The sequence below is a fragment of the Saccopteryx bilineata genome, chromosome 8, assembly GCF_036850765.1.
Source record: "Saccopteryx bilineata isolate mSacBil1 chromosome 8, mSacBil1_pri_phased_curated, whole genome shotgun sequence".
Classification (NCBI taxonomy): Eukaryota; Metazoa; Chordata; class Mammalia; order Chiroptera; family Emballonuridae; genus Saccopteryx; species Saccopteryx bilineata.
The window spans coordinates 29,962,268-29,984,275 of NC_089497.1; the positions used below are offsets into that span (position 1 = coordinate 29,962,268).

General features: G+C 44.2%; 1 protein-coding gene across 2 annotated transcripts in view; it reads left to right on the forward strand.

Moving 5' to 3' along the window:
* The window catches only part of DCBLD2 (discoidin, CUB and LCCL domain containing 2), a 108,083-nt gene that overhangs the window by 15,199 nt on the left and 70,876 nt on the right, over positions 1-22,008 (forward strand). For both annotated transcript variants that reach the window (XM_066241496.1, XM_066241497.1), the window contains exon 2: positions 10,834-11,061. In XM_066241496.1, the coding sequence (XP_066097593.1) occupies positions 10,834-11,061 (228 nt within the window). The remainder of the gene's footprint in view (positions 1-10,833; positions 11,062-22,008) is intronic.

Here is a 22,008-nt window from a genome sequence, read left to right on the forward strand (position 1 = left end):
TAGAAAGTATAAAACATAATGACCTGTTAAATCTGAGAGCACAAAGGTTAAAATGCTTTTTTTCTTTTTAATCATTCTGGAATCCTGTTCTCCCTTCTTACTACCTCCCCCATCCACCAGGATTTCTATCCACTTAACTACTATTTCTCTCTCTCTCTCTCTCTCTCTCTCTCTCTCTCTCTCTCTCTCACACACACACACACACACACACACACACAGTTCGCATTACTTCTCCATAGTACTCATCATCCATGAAATACTTGCTGTGTCAGTGTTACCTATATGTATTGTAAACCCTAAGGACGGGGCCTTGTCTCATTTTGGTTGTTCATAGCACCTAGTGCAGTGCCTGGCCTGTGGAAGATGTTCCTTGAATACTTGAGACACATTCAGTTTGAATGCAGTGGAACTTCTTAGCAGAGGTGCTTAATACTATAAGTAGGTGACAAGTTTGAGGAGTAGGAGAAAGTCTGGAGGCTTTGGAACCTTCTCCATTTCAGTGGTAACTGAAGTAATAGGAGTGGCTGAGATTGCTCGGGTAGAATCCAGAGAGTGGGGAAGGAGCTGTGAAGAACAGCGACATCAGCACGAAAAGGCTAAGTCAGCTGAGATACCTGAGAAGTTGCAATTAAAGAGTTAGAAGAGCCCTGGCCATTTGGCTCAGTGGTAGAGTGTCAGCCCAGTGTGTGGAAGTCCCAGGTTCGATTCCTGGCCAGGGCACATAGGAGAGGTGCCCATCTACTTCTCCACCCCTCCCCCTCTTCTTTCTCTCTTTCTCTCTTCCCCTCCTGCAGCCAAGGCTCCATTGGAGCAAAGTTAGCCCGGGCGCTGAGGATGGCTCCATGGCCTCTGCCTCAGGCGCTAGAATGGCTCTGATTGCGGCACAGCAATGCCCCAAGATGGGCAGAGCGTCGCCCCTGGTGGGCACGCCGGTGGATCCCGGTCAGGCGCATGCGGGAGTCTGTCTGTCTGCCCTCCCCCCCCCCCCATCCCCGCTTCTCACTTGGGGGAGGGGGAAGAATTAGAAGAGCTGAGACAGGGAAGGAGAGTTTTAAGAATGAGGTAGGATGGAAGGGAGGGAGGAAGGGCGGGCCAGCAATGTCAGCTGCTGTAGAAAGGTTACAAATGACAAGGATAGAAAAGTATCAGCCCTCTCTGGGTGGCTCAGTGTATAACATGTCTTGGTGCACTGAGGTAGGGTTCAGGCCCTGGTTGGGGCACATAGGAGAAGCAGTCAATGAGTATATGACTGTAATAGATGGAACAATGAGTTGGTGCTTCCCCCCCCCCCCCATCTCCATCTATCTTTTGTCTTTATCAATGGAAAAATCAAAAGAAAAAAGTATCCACTGGCTTTTGGCAGCTCAGAAACTGACTGCTGTAGTGAATAGTTTCATTGGAGAGGTTTGCATTTCCTAGGGCTACCAAGAGAAATTACCACAGACTTACTCAAAACAGCAGGAATTTATTGTCTCATAGTTCTGGTGGCTAGAATTGTAAAATTAGGGTGCCTGCAGAGCCATGCTCTCCAAAGATCCTAGGCGGGGAGCCTCGACTTTTCCTGGATTCTGATGGTTTCACTGTGGGCGTTCTTTAGTATCACTCCACTGCCTCTGTAGTTGCATGGTATTCTCCTTGTCTGTATCTGTGTCCAAGTTTTCCTCCTCTTATGCCACCAGTCATGGGATTAGGATCTGCCCAAATCCAGTATGGCTTTGTCTTAACCCGAGTACATTTGCGAAGACCTTGTTTCCAGATAAGGTTACATTCGCAGGTATCAGAAATCCGGACTTGAGTGTATCCTTTTGGGAGGCACAGTCCACTACAGCTCGCTGGAATCTGAGTTGCAGTTCATTAAAGCTAGAGCGAGAGGCAAAGAAGACATTAAAAATAGAGAACTGAAGAAACCTCTGAAAGGAAAAGTGAGAAAGAAGATTGTACATGTCAAGGGACGTTGGGTGGAAAGAGGGGTTTTTGTGCTTTTTTTTTTGTTATTGCTCTTATTGTTAGTGTCTTAAGACTTGTTAATGTGATGATCCTAGGTCCTACTGAAGAGTTATCTTACAGTGTATAATTTTGAAAAAAAAAAGCCCAAATCATAACTGTTATGCAAATATGAAATGGATACATATCAAAGATTTTATTTAACTCATTCATTAATGAGGAACCAGTAAGATATACCCCAAAGAGTATTTAAGAAGCTAAGTGTTTACAGGCAATTTTAGGATTATGATTTGCTAGGTTAGATGGCTAAAGTTGGTTAATAATTACCAGGACCATAAACTGTAAACTTTAGGATTATCCTTTCAACTAGACAGAAATTATATGCATTTCTACCAGGCAACAATCTACCAGTTAACATGTAAGCAAGATTGGGACCTTTAATCAATGATACATAGCAAATCCAACTAAGAATTTTGCCGTATAGTTTTTGGGTGGCTTTTGGCCTCTGACATTTAAAGAATATGCTGCTGACCTTTTGTTTTCCCTATTTCCAAGTTCTGGGTAATTTTTATTTTTTTGACATATTTATTAGAATCTGTGGGGATGAGAGCCAGAGAACCTTAGGTGTTTCTAAAGCAGACTAAATTTTAGAACCACTGAAGAAGAGACTACTGAGTGGCTTTAGGTATTCATCTGAGATTGGGACCCATTACTTTAATGACACATATCCCCTGGATTTTGTGCTTTTCTTTTCTAGGAGTGCTTAGCTCCTTGGCAGAGAGAGAGCATTTTATCTGGAGTGGGGGTTGGGGAGGGCTTGCCAGGGCACTCAAGAAGAACACAGTAACTAGGAAGTGAACGTACTGGAAGAGTGTAGCTAATCCAGCGGACACGAGATCCAGACTGGGTAGGGAAAGCAATGAGGCCAGGACACAATTAATAGGGAGAAAGAGAGAGATGTCAAGTTCATAGAAAGTACCGGTATGTAGTGGGTGTAAGAGAGCTGAAATGTCAGGAGACTGACCAGTAGAGTAGGACATTAAAGTTTTTCAGATTTCAGAGGTGGGAGCAGTGTTTAATAATGGTGGCAAAAACAAAGTCCAGGTTTTGGTCCTGAAAGTGAGTAACTGAAGTGGAGAGTAGAGGTCATAGGAGAAAAAAACTAGTGAGAATTACTTTCTAATTGAGTGATACTTTTCACAAGACACACTTGAAGCTTTAAAGCTGCTATAAATTTTCTAAACTAACGGACCATTGTTTTACTTTTTTTTTTTTAATTCAGTGAGAGGAGGGGAGGCAGAGACTCCCACATGCTCCTGGATCAGGATCCACCTGACAAGGCCTCTAGGGGGCAATGATCTGCCCATCTGGAGTGCTGCTCCATTGCTTAGCAACAGAGCTCTTTCTGGTGCCTAGGCGGAAGCGTGGAGTAATCCTCAGCGCTCAGGTCCAACTCACCCCAGTCGAGCCATGGTTGCAGGAAGGAGAGAGAGAGAGGGAGAAGCAGATGAGTGCTTCTCCTGTGTGCCTTGACTGGGAATCGAACCCAGGATATCCACACCCCGGGCCAACACTCTCCCCCTTAGCCAATAGGCCGGGGCTACTTTCCTTTAGTTATGTCGTGGCCAGGTGCACTGCATCTACCCTCTGGTCTTGTATGGTGATAATAATATCCTCAGACATTTATTGAGCACTTTATTGTGGGTTAGGCTCTTCACACTAGGTCTTTTCATACAGTATCTCATTTAATTCTTATCCTATGTGCTTTGAATTGTTAGTATCCCCATTTTATAAAACTGAGGTTTAGCAACAATAACTTACCTTCTCAAGGTCACACTGAGTGATAGATGTTCATTGTGTGACACTAGAGCCCCTTTGTTTTGCATTATGTTCTAAGCAGAGTATGTATTTGGTGGGGGTTTTAGAGGATTTATAGATCTCACATTTTTTTATGTTTTTTAAATTATCACTAATGCAGTGATGATGTTGGGCTTAAGAAAGAATGAAGCTTAGAGCTATTTCTTTTCCTAAAAATTATCCTCAGTGACTTTTGGGTTCTCAAGTACATATCTATCCTAAACAGTATTAAAAAATATTGAGTGAAATTAAAGTAGTAATTTAAATTATCTATTCAAGATTATCTATTCACTGACCAAGCAGTGGCACAATGGATAGAGCATCGGCCTATCCTGGGATGCAGAGGACCCAGGTTCAAAACCCCAAGGTTGCCGGCTTGAGCGTGGGCTCACCAGCTTGAGCGCGGGGTTGCTGGCTTGAACGTGGGGTTGTAGACATGACCCCATGGTTGCTGGCTTGAGCCCAAATGTCGCTGGCTTGAAGCCCAAGATCATTGGCTTGAGCAAGGAGTCACTTGCTCTGCTGTAGCCCCCCCCCCCATCAAGGCACATATGAGAAAGCAATCAATGAACAACTAAGGTGCCTCAACAAAGAATAGATGCTTCTCATCTCTCTCCCTTCCAGCTTGTCTGTCCCTATCTGTCCCTCTCTGTCTTTCTGTCTCTGTCACACACAAAACTTTTTTTTATAGTGATGCAGCTTTAAAAATCTTATAGTTCGTAATAGGACTGAAATACTACTTCTGGTTCTAAAAATTTACAGTGCTAAATAATACATTAAAAATCTTTATTGTAGCCAAATGAAATAGGATGTATTAGTTAAGACTTGGAAGCTGTTCTTTTGAACACTTTTCTACCCTCCATTTGTCGGTTTTTCAGTTGATTATAAGATCTCACAAATGTATGATAAGATGTGACAGAAGTGACACATATTTAGAGGAAGTATAGTTGGATGCACCAGTTCACAGAGATAAAGAAATCCTTGAAAGCTCCCTGGAAAAGAATAAACTTTTCATAGCTTATACCGACTGTAATGGAAGTTAAATTGTTCTGCAGTTTTGACATAGTTGTGCAAGCTTTCTGCATTAGTGTTTGCTATTGTTAAAGTATCTTTAGAAGGTGTTCTGTATATGTGTTAATATAATTAAACAAACAAGAATTTATATGATTTGTTAGTAGTAATGTGACTAATATGTGGGGGTGCCTGGAGGATCAGAGGAAATCAGCATCACAAGCTCGTTTATCAAAAAAGCCCCAGTTGAGGGCCCTGGCCGATTGGCTCGGTGGTAGAGCGTCGGCCTGGCGTGCGGAAGTCCCGGGTTCGATTCCCGGCCAGGGCACACAGGAGAGGCGCTCATCTACTTCCCCACCCCTCCCCCTCTCCTTCCTCTCTGTCTCTCTCTTCCCCTCCCGCAGCCGAGGCTCCATTGGAGCAAAAGATGGCCCGGGCACTGGGGATGGCTCTGTGGCCTCTGCCTCAGGCACTAGAGTGGCTCTGGTCATGACAGAGCCACACTCAGGATGGGCAGAGCATCACCCCCTGGTGGGCGTGCCGGGTGGATCCTGGTCTGGTGCATGCGGGCGTCTGTCTGACTGCCTCCCCGTTTCCAACGTCAGAAAAATACCAAAAAAAAAAAAAAAAAGAAGAAGAAAAAAAATCCCCAGTTGATACAAAATTTAAAGCAGCCTAAAATAAGTCGTGTGTTCTTATCTGTATTCATTGTCATTTAAATGTTGCTCAATGTTCCTTTTGCTTTCTCTTGGGCTAAGAAGTAAAAAAAAAATATATTTTTTTTTTTCTGGAACAATATCAAAATTTCTATCTGGCTTAACACATCTGACCTTATACTCTTCAGAGGAAGTGAACACGTGTTCTGTGAGTAATCCCCTAGATAAATCTGCAGCCAAGCAAAGGAGCAGTAGGATCGAATTCCAGTGTTTTTTTCTCCAATGCAAAAAAATTTAGAAATTACGTGATCAGGATTTTACCCTTTATGGTTAGTGATGGCCTGGTGGAGGCAGACCATCTTGGGAGAGGAGGAGAGGCTGTGGGGCTGTGATGGTGATGTGGGAGCTGGAGAGAGTCGATGGTGTTGGAATTGCCCCTCGGATCCACTTTGAAAGCTATGTTTCCAGAGTAATTATGCCCTTTTTGTCAATTCTGCTTTGTGACAGTGAGTAATAGTAGGTAATATAGCCGGGCCACAGATCATTATTCTCTCCAGTATACAAAGCTAAGCAGAAAATGTAGGGACTATTATTCATGACCCTGTTAGCAACATTTCCTCCTAATGTTAAGAGCTCCTGAGTTGGGAAAAAATAGTCATTTGAGTGCTGTAGACTAATGAAAAGGAATTTTCTTTTCTTTAACTTAAAAGGAAAGCATTTCATTTACTTATTTTAAAAACGGGAAGTGGGAACATAATTTAGTATAGCTGCTGACCTTTGAGGGGAAACTATTCCCTGGGTCGTACCCACAGCAAATAGAACAGCATCACCCTTGGGCCAAATGAAAGCCAGCCAATAGCTAAGTCTAACCTTCTGTCGGAGATAGCCTCGTCTTTGCTCGAAGTTGCACTTCTCAACCTCCGCGTTGTTGATATTTATGATGGGTCAGTTTCTATGCTGAGGGGCTGTCCTGTGCATTGTAAGATATTTTAGCAGCGTCCCTGGCTTCTACCCACTAGATACCAGTAGCACCCAGCCCCCACTAGTTGTGACAACCAAGAATATCTTCAGGCATTGCCAAATGGGAGGTAAAATCACTCCTGTGTGGGCCTCCCCTACTTCAGTTTAGACCATTGCTCTAAGTACAGGGCGGGCAAAGTAGGTTTGCAGTTGTGAGTATGCAAAACAGTTTACTCTCGTATTATTATGTATTAATTATTGTATTATTTTCCATACAAACAAGGTGATTTGTTGATAAAGAATATTTTCCAGATTTTAGTTTTACTTCAGAATATTTTGTCATATTTTAAGTATTTTAGAGTAGAATAGGCTTTACTTTCAAGAACTGTAAAAATAAACAGGGAGCACATTTTCTAATGTGGAGATAAAAGGACCTGCGGATGCCTAGTGCAATGTTTTTCAGACTACTAGGTGGGGACCCGTTAGTGAGTCATTAATAGAGAGAGTCCACCCTATACATTCTTGAGTGTATAGGGTCACAATGTAGCTAACAGAGAAAAGCATTTGAAAACTGACTTACAAGCCCTGTGATCTCTTTCGAACTAGGGTATTTTAAACATGTACCTACCTCATGGCAGTAGGTGTTTGGCCAGGGCAGCTAACCTGTTTATCTAGTCAGGTTAAATTTATCAGGTAATCTGAAATACGAAACATTCAAACTCGTTCACTGCAGTGGCTTTGGGACTTTCTTTTAACTTCAATTTCTGGTGCATATCGTTTTGTTTGCGAGAGGAGGAAGCTCTGAACTCCATCACATACTTTAAAACATTCTTGGCACATGACTTGTGGACTGTTCATGCCCTCCCCCTACACAAGATACTGGAGAGAAGCTCCATTTTAATTGTTTTCTTCAGCAGCATGCACACTCCAGTCCTGCTTTTCCTCGGCTAGTCTTTATTGTGTCAACTTGTGTAGAAATTATGCTTTATGGAGGAGAGGGCAAGAAATGTTTTGTATATTTATTGAGACGCAGATATGAACATAAGGACGTAAAAAATGACTACAGTAACACTCTGCCTTTACTTTATGAAATTCATTTTAAAATCACACCCTTAAGTAACAGCCTAGGGGGATACATTAAGTGCAGCAGTCTGCCATCACTAAGGCAAGAGTTCAGCTGTTAAGGGGAAATGCTTGGCTTTCTGAAATCCAGCTACACTTCCAAACCTGTGTTAGTTTCTGTTTACTAACGAAAATACATCTGTATTTTGAGTTATTTTATTTATTCAGTGGCTGCTTTTTAGATTGAAACACTTCCAGAAAGCATGTTTCTATCTTCTCAATAAGAGAACATTTCAGACTAGTTTCATATTAGAAACTCTATCTTAGGATAATTGTTTATTTCTCTAAGGAAAAATGTTAACAATTGTTCAAAAGCTATTTATATTACAATTAATTTATTTTCACAGTGAAGGTTTTTATATGCCTATGTTTTCAATAGATGATATCCAACAGAGATATTCAAGGTATTTTCATGATAGTTTCAGAGAAAATTTGTGGTTATTTTTTATCCTCTGAGTTGTGTCACATTCTCAGTTGTATATTTGCAAAATATCAGTGGATGTATCACACAAAAACTCAGATGTTTATTTTATGGCATTCGTATTATTATATTATTGAGCTGCTATGCCGAGTTCTTGTGTGTGGGATGAAAGCAGGTGCAAGAGATAGGTAAAGTTTCATGTTGATTGAAAGCTAAGCCTTGGCCCTGGCCGGTTGGCTCAGCGGTAGAGCGTCGGCCTGGCGTGCAGGAGCCGGGTTCGATTCCCGGCCAGGGCACACAGGAGAAGCGCCCATCTGCTTCTCCACCCCTCCCCCTCTCCTTCCTCTCTGTCTCTCTCTTCCCCTCTCGCAGCCGAGGCTCCATTGGAGCAAAGATGGCCCAGACGCTGGGAATGGCTCTGTGGCCTCTGCCTCAGGTGCTAGAATGGCTCTGGATGCAACTGAGTGACACCCCAGAGAGGCAGTGAATCGCCCCCTGGTGGGCGTGCGGGGTGGATCCCGGCGGGCCCATGTGTGAGTCTGTCTGACTGCCTCCCCGTTTCCAGCTTCGGAAAAATGAAAAAAAAAAAAAAAAGAAAGCTAAGCCTTGTATGAGAGGTTTGTTTAGGAAGCCAAATTGCTAGTATTGACTGACCTTTAAAAGTAGACTAGTAACAGTATTCAGATGGGTTTGAGAATAGAAAATTGTTATCAGCAAAGGATTTTAAGCATTGTCATCAGAATCTAGATAGAGATTTTTCTTCATTAAAGTTATTTTTGAGACTAGTTCGGAATTATTTTTTTTTTAATTTATTTTTTATTTTTTTGTATTTTTCTGAAGCTGGAAACGGGGAGAGACAGTCAGACAGACTCCCGCATGCGCCCGACGGGGATTCACCCGGCACGCCCACCAGGGGCCACGCTCTGCCCACCAGGGGGCGATGCTCTGCCCCTCTGGGGCGCCGCTCTGCCACGACCAGAGCCACTCTAGTGCCTGGGGCAGAGGCCAAGGAGCCATCCCAGCGCCTGGGCCATCTTTGCTCCAATGGAGCCTTGGCTGCGGGAGGGGAAGAGAGAGACAGAGAGGAAGGGGGCGGGGGTGGAGAAGCAAATGGGCGCTTCTCCTGTGTGCCCTGGTCGAGAATCGAACCTGGGCCCCCCCTCCCCCCCCCTCCCCCCCCCCCCCCGCACGCCAGGCCGACGCTCTACCGCTGAGCCAACCGGCCAGGGCCAGTTTGGAATTATTTTTATAACTTAATAAATATTAATAAACATTTATTTTGCAACTGCTACTTATTCGTAGGCCTTTAAACATTTCATCTGTTCTAGTAAATAATACCAGTACTACATTATTCTTAAAAATAATAATTCAAGCTGATAGCAAGATAATAGAATATTCTAGTACAGCCATGTGTATTCATATTAAGGTTAAAACCCAGCAGTGTCACTTTCGGTATTGTTTTTTGTGTAAGTACTGAACTATTCCAAACAACAATTATCAATAGCTCTTTTGAAAGGGAAAATACTATCATTTTAAAAGATTTATTTGAATCCTGTCAATAAGGAATGCTAACCTGTGCAATTGGAGCAGCAGCTGAGCTCATCAACATTACAATTTGTTACTGCTGTTCAGTAATAACAAATTTTATAATAAAAGGAAGTATGTGCATACTTGATTTTTAAAAACAATATGTCGGCCATGGCCTGTTGGCTCAGTGGTAGAGCGTCGGCCTGGCATGCAGGAGTCCCGGTTTCGATTCCCAGCCAGGACACACAGGAGAAGCGCCCATCTGCTTCTCCACCCCTCCCCCTCTCCTTCCTCTCTGTCTCTCTCTTCCCCTCCCGCAGCCAAGGCTCCATTGGAGCAAAGTTGGCCCGGGCGCTGGGGATGGCTTCATGGCCTCTGCCTCAGGTGCTAGAATGGCTCTGGTTGCAACAGAGCAACGCCCCAGAGGGGCAGAGCATCGCCCCCTGGTGGGCATGCTGGGTGGATCCCGGTCAGGCGCATGTGGGAGTCTGTCTGACTGCCTCCCCGTGTCCAACTTCAGAAAAATACAAAAAAAAATATGTCAAGTAACCCGAGTTTCCATATTCAGTTGCTGAATAAATGTCTAAAGCAAATAATGCTGCTACCAATATATTCTTAATTTTTAATAAACATTTGGCAACCTTTCCTCATCATTTTATAAGGAAGCAATGAGGCTTTTGTAGAGGGATTATTTAAATGCCAAATTTCAGTAGAATATAAAATTGAATTTTAGTTAATATTACTTTTAAGGAGTGCCTTGCAGTGTGTAATATGGTCAGTAATTGCATAATCTTTAATATATATTAAGAGTTTTTAGAAGTCATTCACCTCACAGATTTTAGAAAGGGTTTGTGATATTTGGAAATAAATGGATGAAGCTAATTACGGTACATACTATCATTTTTATAGTTTACATTTACTTTAGTATAAATTGATATTCTTAAAGATTGGATTTATGACGTGTGTGTGTATTATGTATATATATATTTATTTCAGTACTTACACAAATACATATACACACACACACACACACACACATACTTTTTTTTTTTGGCCAAATTATCTTTATGTCTATTTCAATTCAGATTGAAAGAATCTTTGACCTCATGAGTTATAAAGATACCCATTGATTACTTTGCCCTAACCTGGCTTCTCTAGGTCCTGTGCATAGATATGCTAAGAGCTATGCTGTCTGTTTTATCTTGTGTAAGGAAAGTATTGGTGGTATAAAATATCTGACATAATGCATATTTTAAAAACTTCAAAAAATTCTAGTTATTTATAGTACAAGTTAAAGACATGAGAATAATTAATTGTTCTTTGACTTTTTTTAAGGTGATGGATGTGGACATACTGTGCTAGGCCCTGAAAGTGGAACCCTTACGTCCATAAACTACCCACAGACCTATCCCAACAGCACCGTTTGTGAATGGGAGATTCGTGTAAAGATGGGAGAGAGAGTGCACATCAAATTTGGTGACTTTGACATTGAAGATTCTGATTCTTGTCATTTTAATTACTTGAGAATTTATAATGGAATTGGGATGAGCAGAACTGAAATAGGTAGGAAATTTTCTTCTACATATAATTCATTATTGCCGTGAGTTTTAAAACTAAAGCAGATTTTTTTTGATACTTAATTTTGAGTAACTATGCTGTATGAATATGTGAGAAGTGAGAAGTTGTTGAAAGCATGTGTGGAATCTCAAATTTAACTCTTTTGGGAAGAGAAGATTCTTGTCTGTTTATTTACTTTTCTAGTGTTTATACCTTTGCAACAAAAGCCACTATAGTATTTCTAAGGAAAAGGTTACCTCATTTTTTGTTCATTTGTGTTTTTATAATTTTATTTGCAGTTGAAGAATACATGTTAATTCATGTTTAGGAGGCATGGTCATTAAGGGCATGGGCTTTTGATCCAAACTTCTTGAGATTTAATCCTAACTGTACTGTTAGCTTGCTCTTCGACCCTGGGCAAGTTATCTGACCTCTCTGTTTTCTCACTTGTAAAATAGGAAATGAACTCTTACATGTAAAATGCTTAGAACAGAACATAATATACAACACATATGTTTAGTAAATGTTAGCTGCTATTGTTACCCTTAACTAAAAGCTGTGGTTCTCAATTATGGCTGTATACTAGAATCACCAAGACTTTTAAATGAGTCTGACCAGGCAGTGGCATAGTGGATAGAGCATCAGATTGGGACACGGAGGACCCAGGTTCGAGACCCTGAAGTCGCCAGCTTGAGCATGGGCTCATCTGGTTTGAGCAAAGCTCACCACCTTGAACCCTAGGTCACTGGCTTGAGCAAGGGGACACTCGGTCTGCTGGAGCCCCCTGGTCAAGGCACATATGAGAAAGCAATCAATGAACAACTAAGGTGTCGCAATGAAAAACTAATGATTGATGCTTCTTATCTCTCTCTGTCTCTGTAAAAAAAAAAAAAAAAGGATCATAGTTTAAAAAAAAAAACTTTTAAATACTATAGACCTGGTCCTTAGGTTACCAGTGGTAGTCAACCTGGTCCCTACTGCCCACTAGCGGGTGTTCCAGCTTTCATGGTGGGCGGTAGCGGAGCAACCAAACTACCCAGGGGTAGTCAATCTTTTTATACCTACCACCCACTTTTGTATCTCTGTTAGTAGTAAAATTTTCTAACTGCCCACCAGTTCCATAGTAATGGTGATTTATAAAGTAGGGAAGTAACTTTACTTTATAAAATTTATAAAGCAGAGTTACAGCAAGTTAAAGCATATAATAATAATTACTTACCAAGTACTTTATGTCAGATTTTCGTGCTGTTTGGCAGAATAAATCTTTATAAAACAACTTACTATAGTTAAATCTATCTTTTTATTTATATTTTGGTTGCTCCGCTACTGCCCACCATGAAAGCTGGAACGCCCGTTAGTGGGCAGTAGGGACCAGGTTGACTACCACTGGTCTAGATGATCATTGATTGCTACTTATTATGTGCCTTGCCTGGGGAGGGAGGTAGCCCACGCCTAGCCACTGACCTCTTGCTCAAGCCAACGACCTTGGGATCATGTTGATGATCCCATGCTCAAGCTGGCATGCCCATGCTCCAACTGGCAAACTCGGAGTTTCAAATTGGGGGCCTCAACATTCCAAGTCAACACTGTATTTACTATGCCATCACTGGTCAGGCTTAGACCAGTGGTTTTCAAGCACTGGTCTGCGGACCCATACCAGTCCATGAAAGAGTTAACCATTCTGATGTTTTATTAAGATCACCTGGAAAGACTTCTGTTAATTTTATTTATTTTTAACTTATTGTGTTGACATGGTTTCAAGTGTCCCACTCAGTATAACACCCTCTACACACTGCATCATGTCCCCAATCACCCACACAAAGTCTCTCTCCACCATTTCCCCCCTGTGCCCCTTCTCCCCCCACCTCCACCCCTCCCCCGCTCCCTCTGGCTGCTGCTGCCCTGTTGTCTGTATCTGTGTGTTATGTATGTGTGGTTTTGGCTAATCCCTTCACCTTCTTTGGTCCAGAACCCTCTTCCCCCTTTCCTCTGACAGCTGTCCATCTGTTCCCCGTGACCCTGCCTCTGTTTCTATTTTGTTCCTCAGTTTATTGTGTTCATTAGATTCCACATATAAGCAAGATCATATGGTGTTTGTCTATCTCTGCCTGGCTTATTTCATTTAGCATAATAGTTTTCAGGTCTATGCATGCTGTCAGAAAAGGTAAGATTTCCTTCTCTTTATAATGGCTCCATAGTATTCCATTGTGTAAATGTACCACAGTTTTTTATTTTATCCATTTGTCCACTAATAGACAGTTGGGGTATGTCCAGATCTTGGCTTTTCTAAATAATGCTGCAGTGAACATAGGATGCCTGTCTTCTTTTGAATTAGCGTATTAGCCTGTATACACTATATATGTATATTATAAATATATGTATACATATATATACACACATTTGCTATATATATAGTGTATAGGATATATCCCTAGAAGTGGGATAGCTGAGTCATAAGGCGGTTCCAGTTCTAATTTCTTGAGGAAACACCATACTGTTTTCCACAGTGGCTGCACCAGTCTGCATTCCCACCAGCAGTGCAGGAGGGGTCCCTTTTCTCCACACCCTCCCCAATTCTTGTTGTTTGTTGATTTGTTAAAGAAAGCCATTCTGATAGGTGTGAGGTGATATTCACTGAGATTTTAAATTGCATTTCTCTGGCAATTAGTGACATTGAACATTCTTCATATGGCACTGGCCATCTATATGTCCTTTTTTGGAGAAGATTCTATTCAGGTCTTTGCCCATTTCTAATTGGATTATTTGTCTTCCTGGTGTTGTTTTATAAGTTTTTTTTATAAATTTTGTATATTAAACCCTTATAAGATGTATTGGCAAACTCTATGTTCTCCCATAGAATGGGTTGTCTTTATATGGGTAATGGTGTCTTTTGCTGTGCAAAAGCTTTTTGGTTTGATATAGTCCCATTGTTTATTTTGTCCTTTATTTCACTTGCCTAAGGAGAAAGATTGGCAAATATATTGCTTTAAGAGCTGTCTGAGCCTGACCTGTGGTAGCACAGTGGATAAAGCATCGACCTGGAAATGCTGAGGTCGCTGGTTCAAAACCCTGGGCTTGCCTGGTCAAGGCACATATGGGAGTTGATGCTTCCAGCTCCTCCCCCTGTCTCTGTCTCTCTCTGTCTCTCTCTGTCCCTCTCTGTCTCCTCTCTAAAATGAATAAATAAAATAAAAAAATTTAAATAAATAAATAAATAAAATATTTAAAAAAAAAAGAGCTGTCTGAGAATCTACTGCCTATTTTTTTTCTAGGATTTTTATCATTTCATGACTTACATTTAACTCCTTTTTGATCTATTTTGAGTTTATTTTGGGGAATGGTGTAAATTGGTGGTCTAGTTTCATTTATTTGCATGTACCTGTCCTGTTTTCCCAACGACTATTAAAGAGACTGTATTTACTCTATTGTATATTCTTGCCATCTGTGTCAAATATTAATTGACCATAACAGCTGTTTTGAGTGCAATGGCCTTGTAGTATAACTTGGTATCAGGAAGTGTGGTGCCTCTCACTTTGTTCTTCCTTTTCAAGATTGCTGACGCTGTTTGGTTCTTTTTTGGTTCCGTATACAGTTTTTGGAATATGTATTCTAGATTTGTGAAGTACGCCATTGGTATTTTAGTAGGAATTGCACGGACGCTCGCCTCCTGCTGACTATATCTGCTGGCTGCTCTTTAGGCTCAGCGCCTGAACAAAACCTCTGGTAGAGTATAGAGGCCGGGTGGTCAGGCGTCAGGAAAGGTGGTGGGAGTGGCTCGCACCCCGGGGGCCCCAGGTGTCTGTGTCTCCTCTGTTTTCTCTCAGACTTCAGTTGGGTGTGGCCACTAGCAATCCAGTGGCTGTGCTCTCAGAAACGCAGTGATTTGGTCTGCCAACGGTCCAGACAGTTTGTACTGAATCTCCTGTAAAGCAGATTGATCAGGCATATTCTCGGGAACATGGGGGGCTAGCTCTGGCCTCAATGCTAGACAGCCGAGTCCATGTCCCCCTTGAGTCTTTTCAACTCCCTGCTCTCTGGCCAAGGCTGCTTACTTTTTATCAGGGCCTGATCTCCATAGGGTGGGATAAGAGAGATTCCCGGGGGGGAGGCAGTTGCTTTCCCCCAGGCTGATGCAGGAGGAGTGGATTGCCCCACCCCAGAAGGATGGTGGCTGTGGTATTGGAGAAGGATTCAGCACAGGGCTTTCGGTGGCCGTTCCCCACTCTGTCTCTCCCCGGGGCTGCCAGTCTCCCACTCTCCTCTCCTCAGTCTACTCAGCCCTCCTCCCACGGAGCCCAGGGTAAGTGGCTGTGAATGATGTTTTCTGTGTTTCCTTTTAAGAGGGTGCCTGTGTCTGTGAATGCTCTCTTCTTGGCAGACAGAAACCTTGCCTCTTTTCACCACCTGATTCTCTGTGGGCATTCTTCTGGGCTCTGTTGCTCTCGGTTGGGGTGTCCGGCCCGGGGCTTAGAACTCACAGGGCTCAGGGCTAGCCTCTCCCACTGCTGACGTGTCCCTCTGGGACCTCAGCTGCCGCCCTTTGGCACCGCTTGTTGTGTCTCTGCCTGTCCTCTGCCTCTCTCTGTGGCTTCTTCTGTGACTCCTTAGTTATGAGATTTCCTCTTCATTGGGTCCTGAGTTGCTTTTCAGGATGACTGTTCTTAAATTTAATTATAACTCCCATTTGGTCCTGGGAGGTAGCAGCTGGACTGTCCACTTACCCGTCATCTTGGATCCTGGAAAGACTTTTAAGTAATCTATATACCTGATCCTCCCCTTGAATTATAATTGATTTGGTGGGACCATGCTTTAGTATTTTAAATGCTTCTGGGATAATCTACTTCTGTATCCAAGTTAGGAACCTTTGGCTTAGAGATAAGCATCTTTCTCTTAAGCAAATAGGTGGAAAATTTTGTAAGGATGTTCTGGTGAACTAACATCACAAAATGAAGAACATTTATTGGTATAAGTTTGTGAAATGTCTTGTAGAACTGTAAGTGGAACCCGGTATCTTGTTCTTTTAAGTATCTTGTTTATCCTCTGGCCTCCTCTCCATCTGTATATAGTCAAATCCTTCATCTCTTCTCTACTTTTTGGCCTCTTATCTATCAAAGGAACAATTCCTGCCCTGAGTTCCGTGACTGCTAATTGATAACCTTTGCTGCCTCTCAGTCTAATCTTGATTAACCTGGTAGCTTGATCACTGTGTGCACATTGCCATGACTATGTGGTATTGGGTAAGCTTTTCGGAACTCAAATACTGAGGATCTAGAAACTCTTATTACTCTAACGCTAACAGAAGGCACGTGGATGTCAAAGGTCTCCTGAGGTGATGCAGTAGAGAGGAAACAGTACCATCTGAGCAATCCTGGAACAACAGTGAAGAAAACTAAACCACAATATCATCAAACCCATAGCAGTTTACAGGAGATAAAGGAGCTAGTGAAATAAATTATATCAACCCCAAAGTCTGTATAGGCATGCCTCATTCCATCGTACTTCACAGATGTTACATCTTTTACAAATTGAAGGTGTAATGTAGGAGGTGGACGCCACAGCGGTTCACACTGGATTCTGGCAGACCACGGAAGAACCACGGAGCCTAAAGCTGCCGGTCCGTTCCCTTTCATTGGATTCTCACAGAGGCAGGCGGAGCCTAAAGCTGCCGGTCCGTCCCCTTTCATTGGATTCTCACAGAGGCAGGCGGAGCCTAAAGCTGCCGGTCCGTCCCCTTTCATTGGATTCTCACAGAGGCAGGCGGAGCCTAAAGCTGCCGGTCTGTTCCCTTTCATTGGATTCTCACAGAGGCAGGCGGAGCCTAAAGCTGCCGGTCCGTCCCCTTTCATTGGATTCTCACAGAGGCAGGCGAGGGAACAGGCCAGGGAACACTGCTTCTCACGGTGGTGCATGAGTGAACGGGAAAATCACCCCCCAGGGAAATAGTCACAGCCTTATATAGGAGATCCTCAGGGTACGACACAACTCCACTTCTATGACAGTGATGTAATCTGAATTTTGGTGGAAGTTGAAACATATCCTAGCCTAAGTCACTTACCTCTCCTAACTGATGTATGCTGCTGATGGCTGGTCTTCCAGCCACAAAACTAGCAATCTTTCCATCTCAGTCATTATGCCACTTTGTATAATCACAGTGGACTTCAGAGGGGCTGATCCCTTTACATGCTCTGGGATACAGTCTTTATCCTTGATAATTGTTGCTACAGTAGAGCGGCTAAGGCCTAGTATGTGGCCGATGTTCGTCGCCGAGTCTCCTTTTTCTGATCTCTTTACAATGTAATATCACTTCCATCGTGATGGCTTTCCTTTTCTTCAAAACACTACCATCTGAGGACTCTGATTTTCACTTAGGAGCCTGATAAGGGCCAAAAAGTCGCCAAGCAAAGCAACACAAGCAGAACACTTGTGCTTTTAACAATCCAAAATGGTATAGGTAGATGTACTGGGGGACAACTCCCGGACTCGTGCGGCGTTACTGCGGATTCTTCCGCCACACGCAGTCAAACCAGTTCACCCATTTAGTCCGTGAGTACGATCTGACAGCATAAGCCCAAACACTCATGACTCAATTTTTTAAGTTTTTATGGGAGTGAGCATTGTGAACTCGAGACATTGTATGTCAAGACTGGCATAACCTGAGGACACCCTCTATAGGCTGTGAACTCAGAAGTGGCTTTCTGCCACGTGCTTCCATCACTGATCATGCAAGTGATGCGGCTGGAAAAGAGAGCAAGCCTGACTGCGGCCTTTGTCCCTGTACTCCACCCCTGACAGTCGCAGAAGCCTAACTGCAGCCTTTGTCCCTGTACTCCACCCCTGACAGTCGCTGGCCTCACAGTCCATGACAGCTATCGTCCACGATGTCCCTCTGCCAGGAGTGAGGTACACTGCATCTGTGTTCTACAGAAACAGTGGACACTAGAGCGACAGACTACTAAGGCACAAGCTATACCAAAAATCAAGATGGTAGGTCAGCCCACTGCTTAAAGCGCCCAACATTCTTGGAGGAGGTCCCCGGTTTGGCGCTCCACCTCCCGGGTCTCCTCTGCCAGCGCATGCGAGGCCTGGCTTACGTTGTCCATAAGGTATTTGTAGAGGTGATAGGGAACTTACAAAGGGGCTTTCACAACGACGTCTCCCTGAGCACTCAAGGAGACCTCTACCTTAGGCGGCCAGGTGCCCACTGCTCAGGCAGTTGACTGGAAGCCCACCTCTAGCCCCCAAGCCCGTGGTGCCTGCAAGGCCACCCATCGTAAGTGGGGGGGCCTGTACAGTCCAGGGCATGTCCATTGAAGCCGTTGGTCTTTAGGGAGGGCTGTTGGGGCAGGCAGGAGCACGTTGCCCTGCCGTCCAAAGCCCAGCTTGAGTCAAGTGTCCGTGGTGCGTATCTGCAACTGGACGGGAGCAGCTGCCCAGTACAGGAGGGTCTCTATGGGTGCCGGACACCCCACCAGGCTCTCTCTCTCAAGATGTGGAGTAGTGTCCACAAGCACCATGTCCATCCAGCAGTGGGCTGCTTGCTGCCCCCTTGTCACAGTCCCTGCTTGAAGGGCACATTGTACCTACCGCTCAATGAAACCTGCAGCCTGTGGGTGGTAGGGCATGTGGTCCTTCTAGTCCACCCCCAGTCCTTGAGCCCATTGCTTCACCATAGATCCAGTGAAATGGGTACTGTTGTCACTTTCAAGACCCAGTGGCTGCCCATAGGCAGCACCCAGGCAGAGCCTGTGTGCCTGCCCTCTGGTTTAGGTTACCTGTGGGCTAGGCAGCAAGCAGACCGGGGGCAGCATCTACACAGGTGACCACATACTGGTATCCGTTTGATTTTGATAAGGTGCCACCATTTCAGCGGAATATGACCTCTCTGGATCTGTCTAGGTGAGACCAGTTGTCCCTGAGGGTGCTCCTTGGAACATACTGCACACTGGCCACAAGCTGCAAGCACCTCTGCATAATTCAGAGGAAAGCTCCATGCCGTAACAGGAGCCCACATAGTTTTCTGCCCAGCATGGAGCAGACACCTGTAGAAACATTGTGCCATATCACCTGTGGACAGTCTCCAACCATCACACCTTTGCCAAGGTGTCTGCCTCATCATTCCCAGGATGGGCTAGAGGGGGTATGCCCCATGACATGACATACTCGCACCTATTTCTGGTGTCCTAATTCCCATAAGTCCTGCCACGTGCCCTAACCCCACAGCGGACTGTGTACTACCATCCACTGGCTAACGTGCTAAGTAGCTATCCAGAGGGTAAGTCTACGACAGTCTAGCTGTTTGTGCAAATCACCGAAGGTGATTCACTTCCTGTAGTGGACACTGGGAACACCAGGATCTTTTCTATACTTGTATCAGGGATAATTTTCATCTTACCCAACCAAACAAACCCCAAGAACTTGACAGATAATCCAGATCCTTGTGATTTTCCCTCATTGACCAGCCACATGCTTTCAAATGGGACAGCAGGGTAGGTACTGCTTGCTGCAATTCTGGAAGAGAATCACTGGTTGGCATGATCTCAATGTAATGGTACATGCGAACCACCTCTGGCTGTTCCCGTTGAGCCAGGTCAGCATCCACAAGCCCATGACACAAGGTGGGGCTATGCAGATAGCCCTGTGGTAACACTGTAAACGTCCATTGCCACCCTACCCAAGTGAAGGCAAATTGATCTTAACTCTCTGCAGCTATATCAATAGAGGAAAAAGTGTTAGCCAAATCTGCCACAAAGTGGTATGTCCCCAACTCACAGCTTAGCTGTTCCGTCAGGTCAGCTATGGAGGGAACAGCAGCATACAAAGAGGGGACAACTTGATTATGTTCTCTGTCACTTGCCAGGTTCCCTCTGGCTTGCGCACAGGCCACACTGGGGGATTGTAAGGGTTGTGCACCAGCCCAGTGACCTCCACATTTTCTAGTTCAAGGGTCGTCCCTATGGTTCCTTTATGACCCCCCTGGCAGGTGGTACTCCTTTGTGTCACTCACGTGCTGGGGACTGGGTGGGTGCAAGGGTTATATGCTGTGTCACTCACGTGCTGGGGACTGGGTGGGTGCAAGGGTTATATGCTGTGTCACTCACGTGCTGGGGACTGGGTGGGTGCAAGGGTTATATGCCGTTTGCCTCTGCAACACCACCTTTAAAACCTGGATCCAAAGGCAGAACCCCCGGCTGTCATTCTCAACTACAGTCCTTGTAAGACATCTAGCCCCAAGATATATTTAGGGATGGGGATACATACACTTGTATGGCTTAGGAAGTAGCCTTTCTATCCCCAGTGGAACAGTTATTGGCTGCATTTGAACAGTTTGGCCCCCATAACCATGAATGGCCACTGGGGTCCCAGAGAACTGCTCTGGGATCTCACAGAGGAAGAATCATTCTGCACCTGTTTCTACTAAAGCCAACACCTGCTGCACTTTAGAAGGACACAAGTGGGTTGCCAGGTTGACATGGGGCCTCCAATCCTCACCTATCCCCATTAGATCCTTTACCCTTGGCCCTATTCAAACTAGAACAGTGGGTATTGGGGATCCCCATTAGATCCTTTACCTTTTGCCCTATTCAAACTAGAGCAATGGGTATTGGGGATCTTCCACTCCCTCAGCTGCCTCCATCCTGTAATCTTGCAGCCATGTGGTGTGGGCGCCAGCCACTTTCTTGGCTGCTAATGGGGCTGCTTGCTTCTCCCACTTTTTCAGCAGCTGAAACATCTTTTCCAGTTTAAGCTGCTGCCAAAACTCTAAGAGGACATCATTAGATTTCTCATCTAATTTCTCCTTATCTGCCCCAGCCATAATCAAATCTACCCACATCTGTGTTTGGGTAACCTTCACAAACTTGTTTTCCTATTAGTCGGTAGGGGCAACACGGGCAGTAGTCTGCACATCCGTACAGTGTTGCACTGTTTCTACTTCCCCCAAATCTGCCACTGTCCGTGTAAAAGCATTGATGGGATGCCCCATATAAGGGCTCAAAATAGCCACCAGTGACCCAAAAAGGGTAAACTAGGTGTTCTGGAGAATAAGGTCTCTCATCCCTGCCGTAAATACTTCCTCATCTGGCCCACAGGACCTCAGGTTGAAAGCAGCATTCCTCATACCCAGTTCCTGGAGGACCTGCTACAACTCAGTATATGACTGCCACCGACTCACTGCCCCGGTAAGTCTCTGGCGTGGTGCCGGACTCTATGAATGGCAGCCATCCCCCATTCTAACAGGGTATGGTTTCCTGGGTTGTCATGGCAGCTCTGAAGATGCTGTCTCAGGAGGAGTGCGTGGTAATGCTGGCCAATTTCTCCATCTCTGCTCTGGAGAACACGGTACCTCCACCCCTATGTCCCACAACCTCAACTGTTGTAAAGGACCGTTCCGCCGGGTTTACGTAGAGACACCAAGTCTAAATAAATTTTTAAGGAGTTCTGTTAAAAGGAGGAGATTTATTAATAAGCCAGCTGCATAGGAAAAACACGGGATATAGTTGACCCAAATCGTGCAGTGTCCAACACAGCCCTGAGTCAGGCTATATACACCTGATCACACATAGGCTGGCGGGAAAAGGGGGGGGGGGCAGCATGATATAATTATTATTAAGCTTATAACATCCGTCTATAGGATTTATAAAAGACATTCCCATATATTAAAACTTGTAACATAATAGTGAAGGATGTCGTTTGATATATTAAAAGACATTCTTAAATCTTTTAGTTTCTCTCTGCCATTCCTTTGTCTAGACTAGAGGTATATACATTAATCACACGTTTTCAGGATGGGAGGGGGGCTTACGTGCTGTCAGGGGATAAGTGTTTGTAAATCACCCATTAAAGAAAGAAAGAGGAAGAGGAAAGTGCTGCTTAATCTTTCTTCCCTTCCTCCACCTGGCTAGGTGTCTACCTTCTTCCTCACAGGTGTAGGGGGAGGGAGGGAATCCAAGTCTC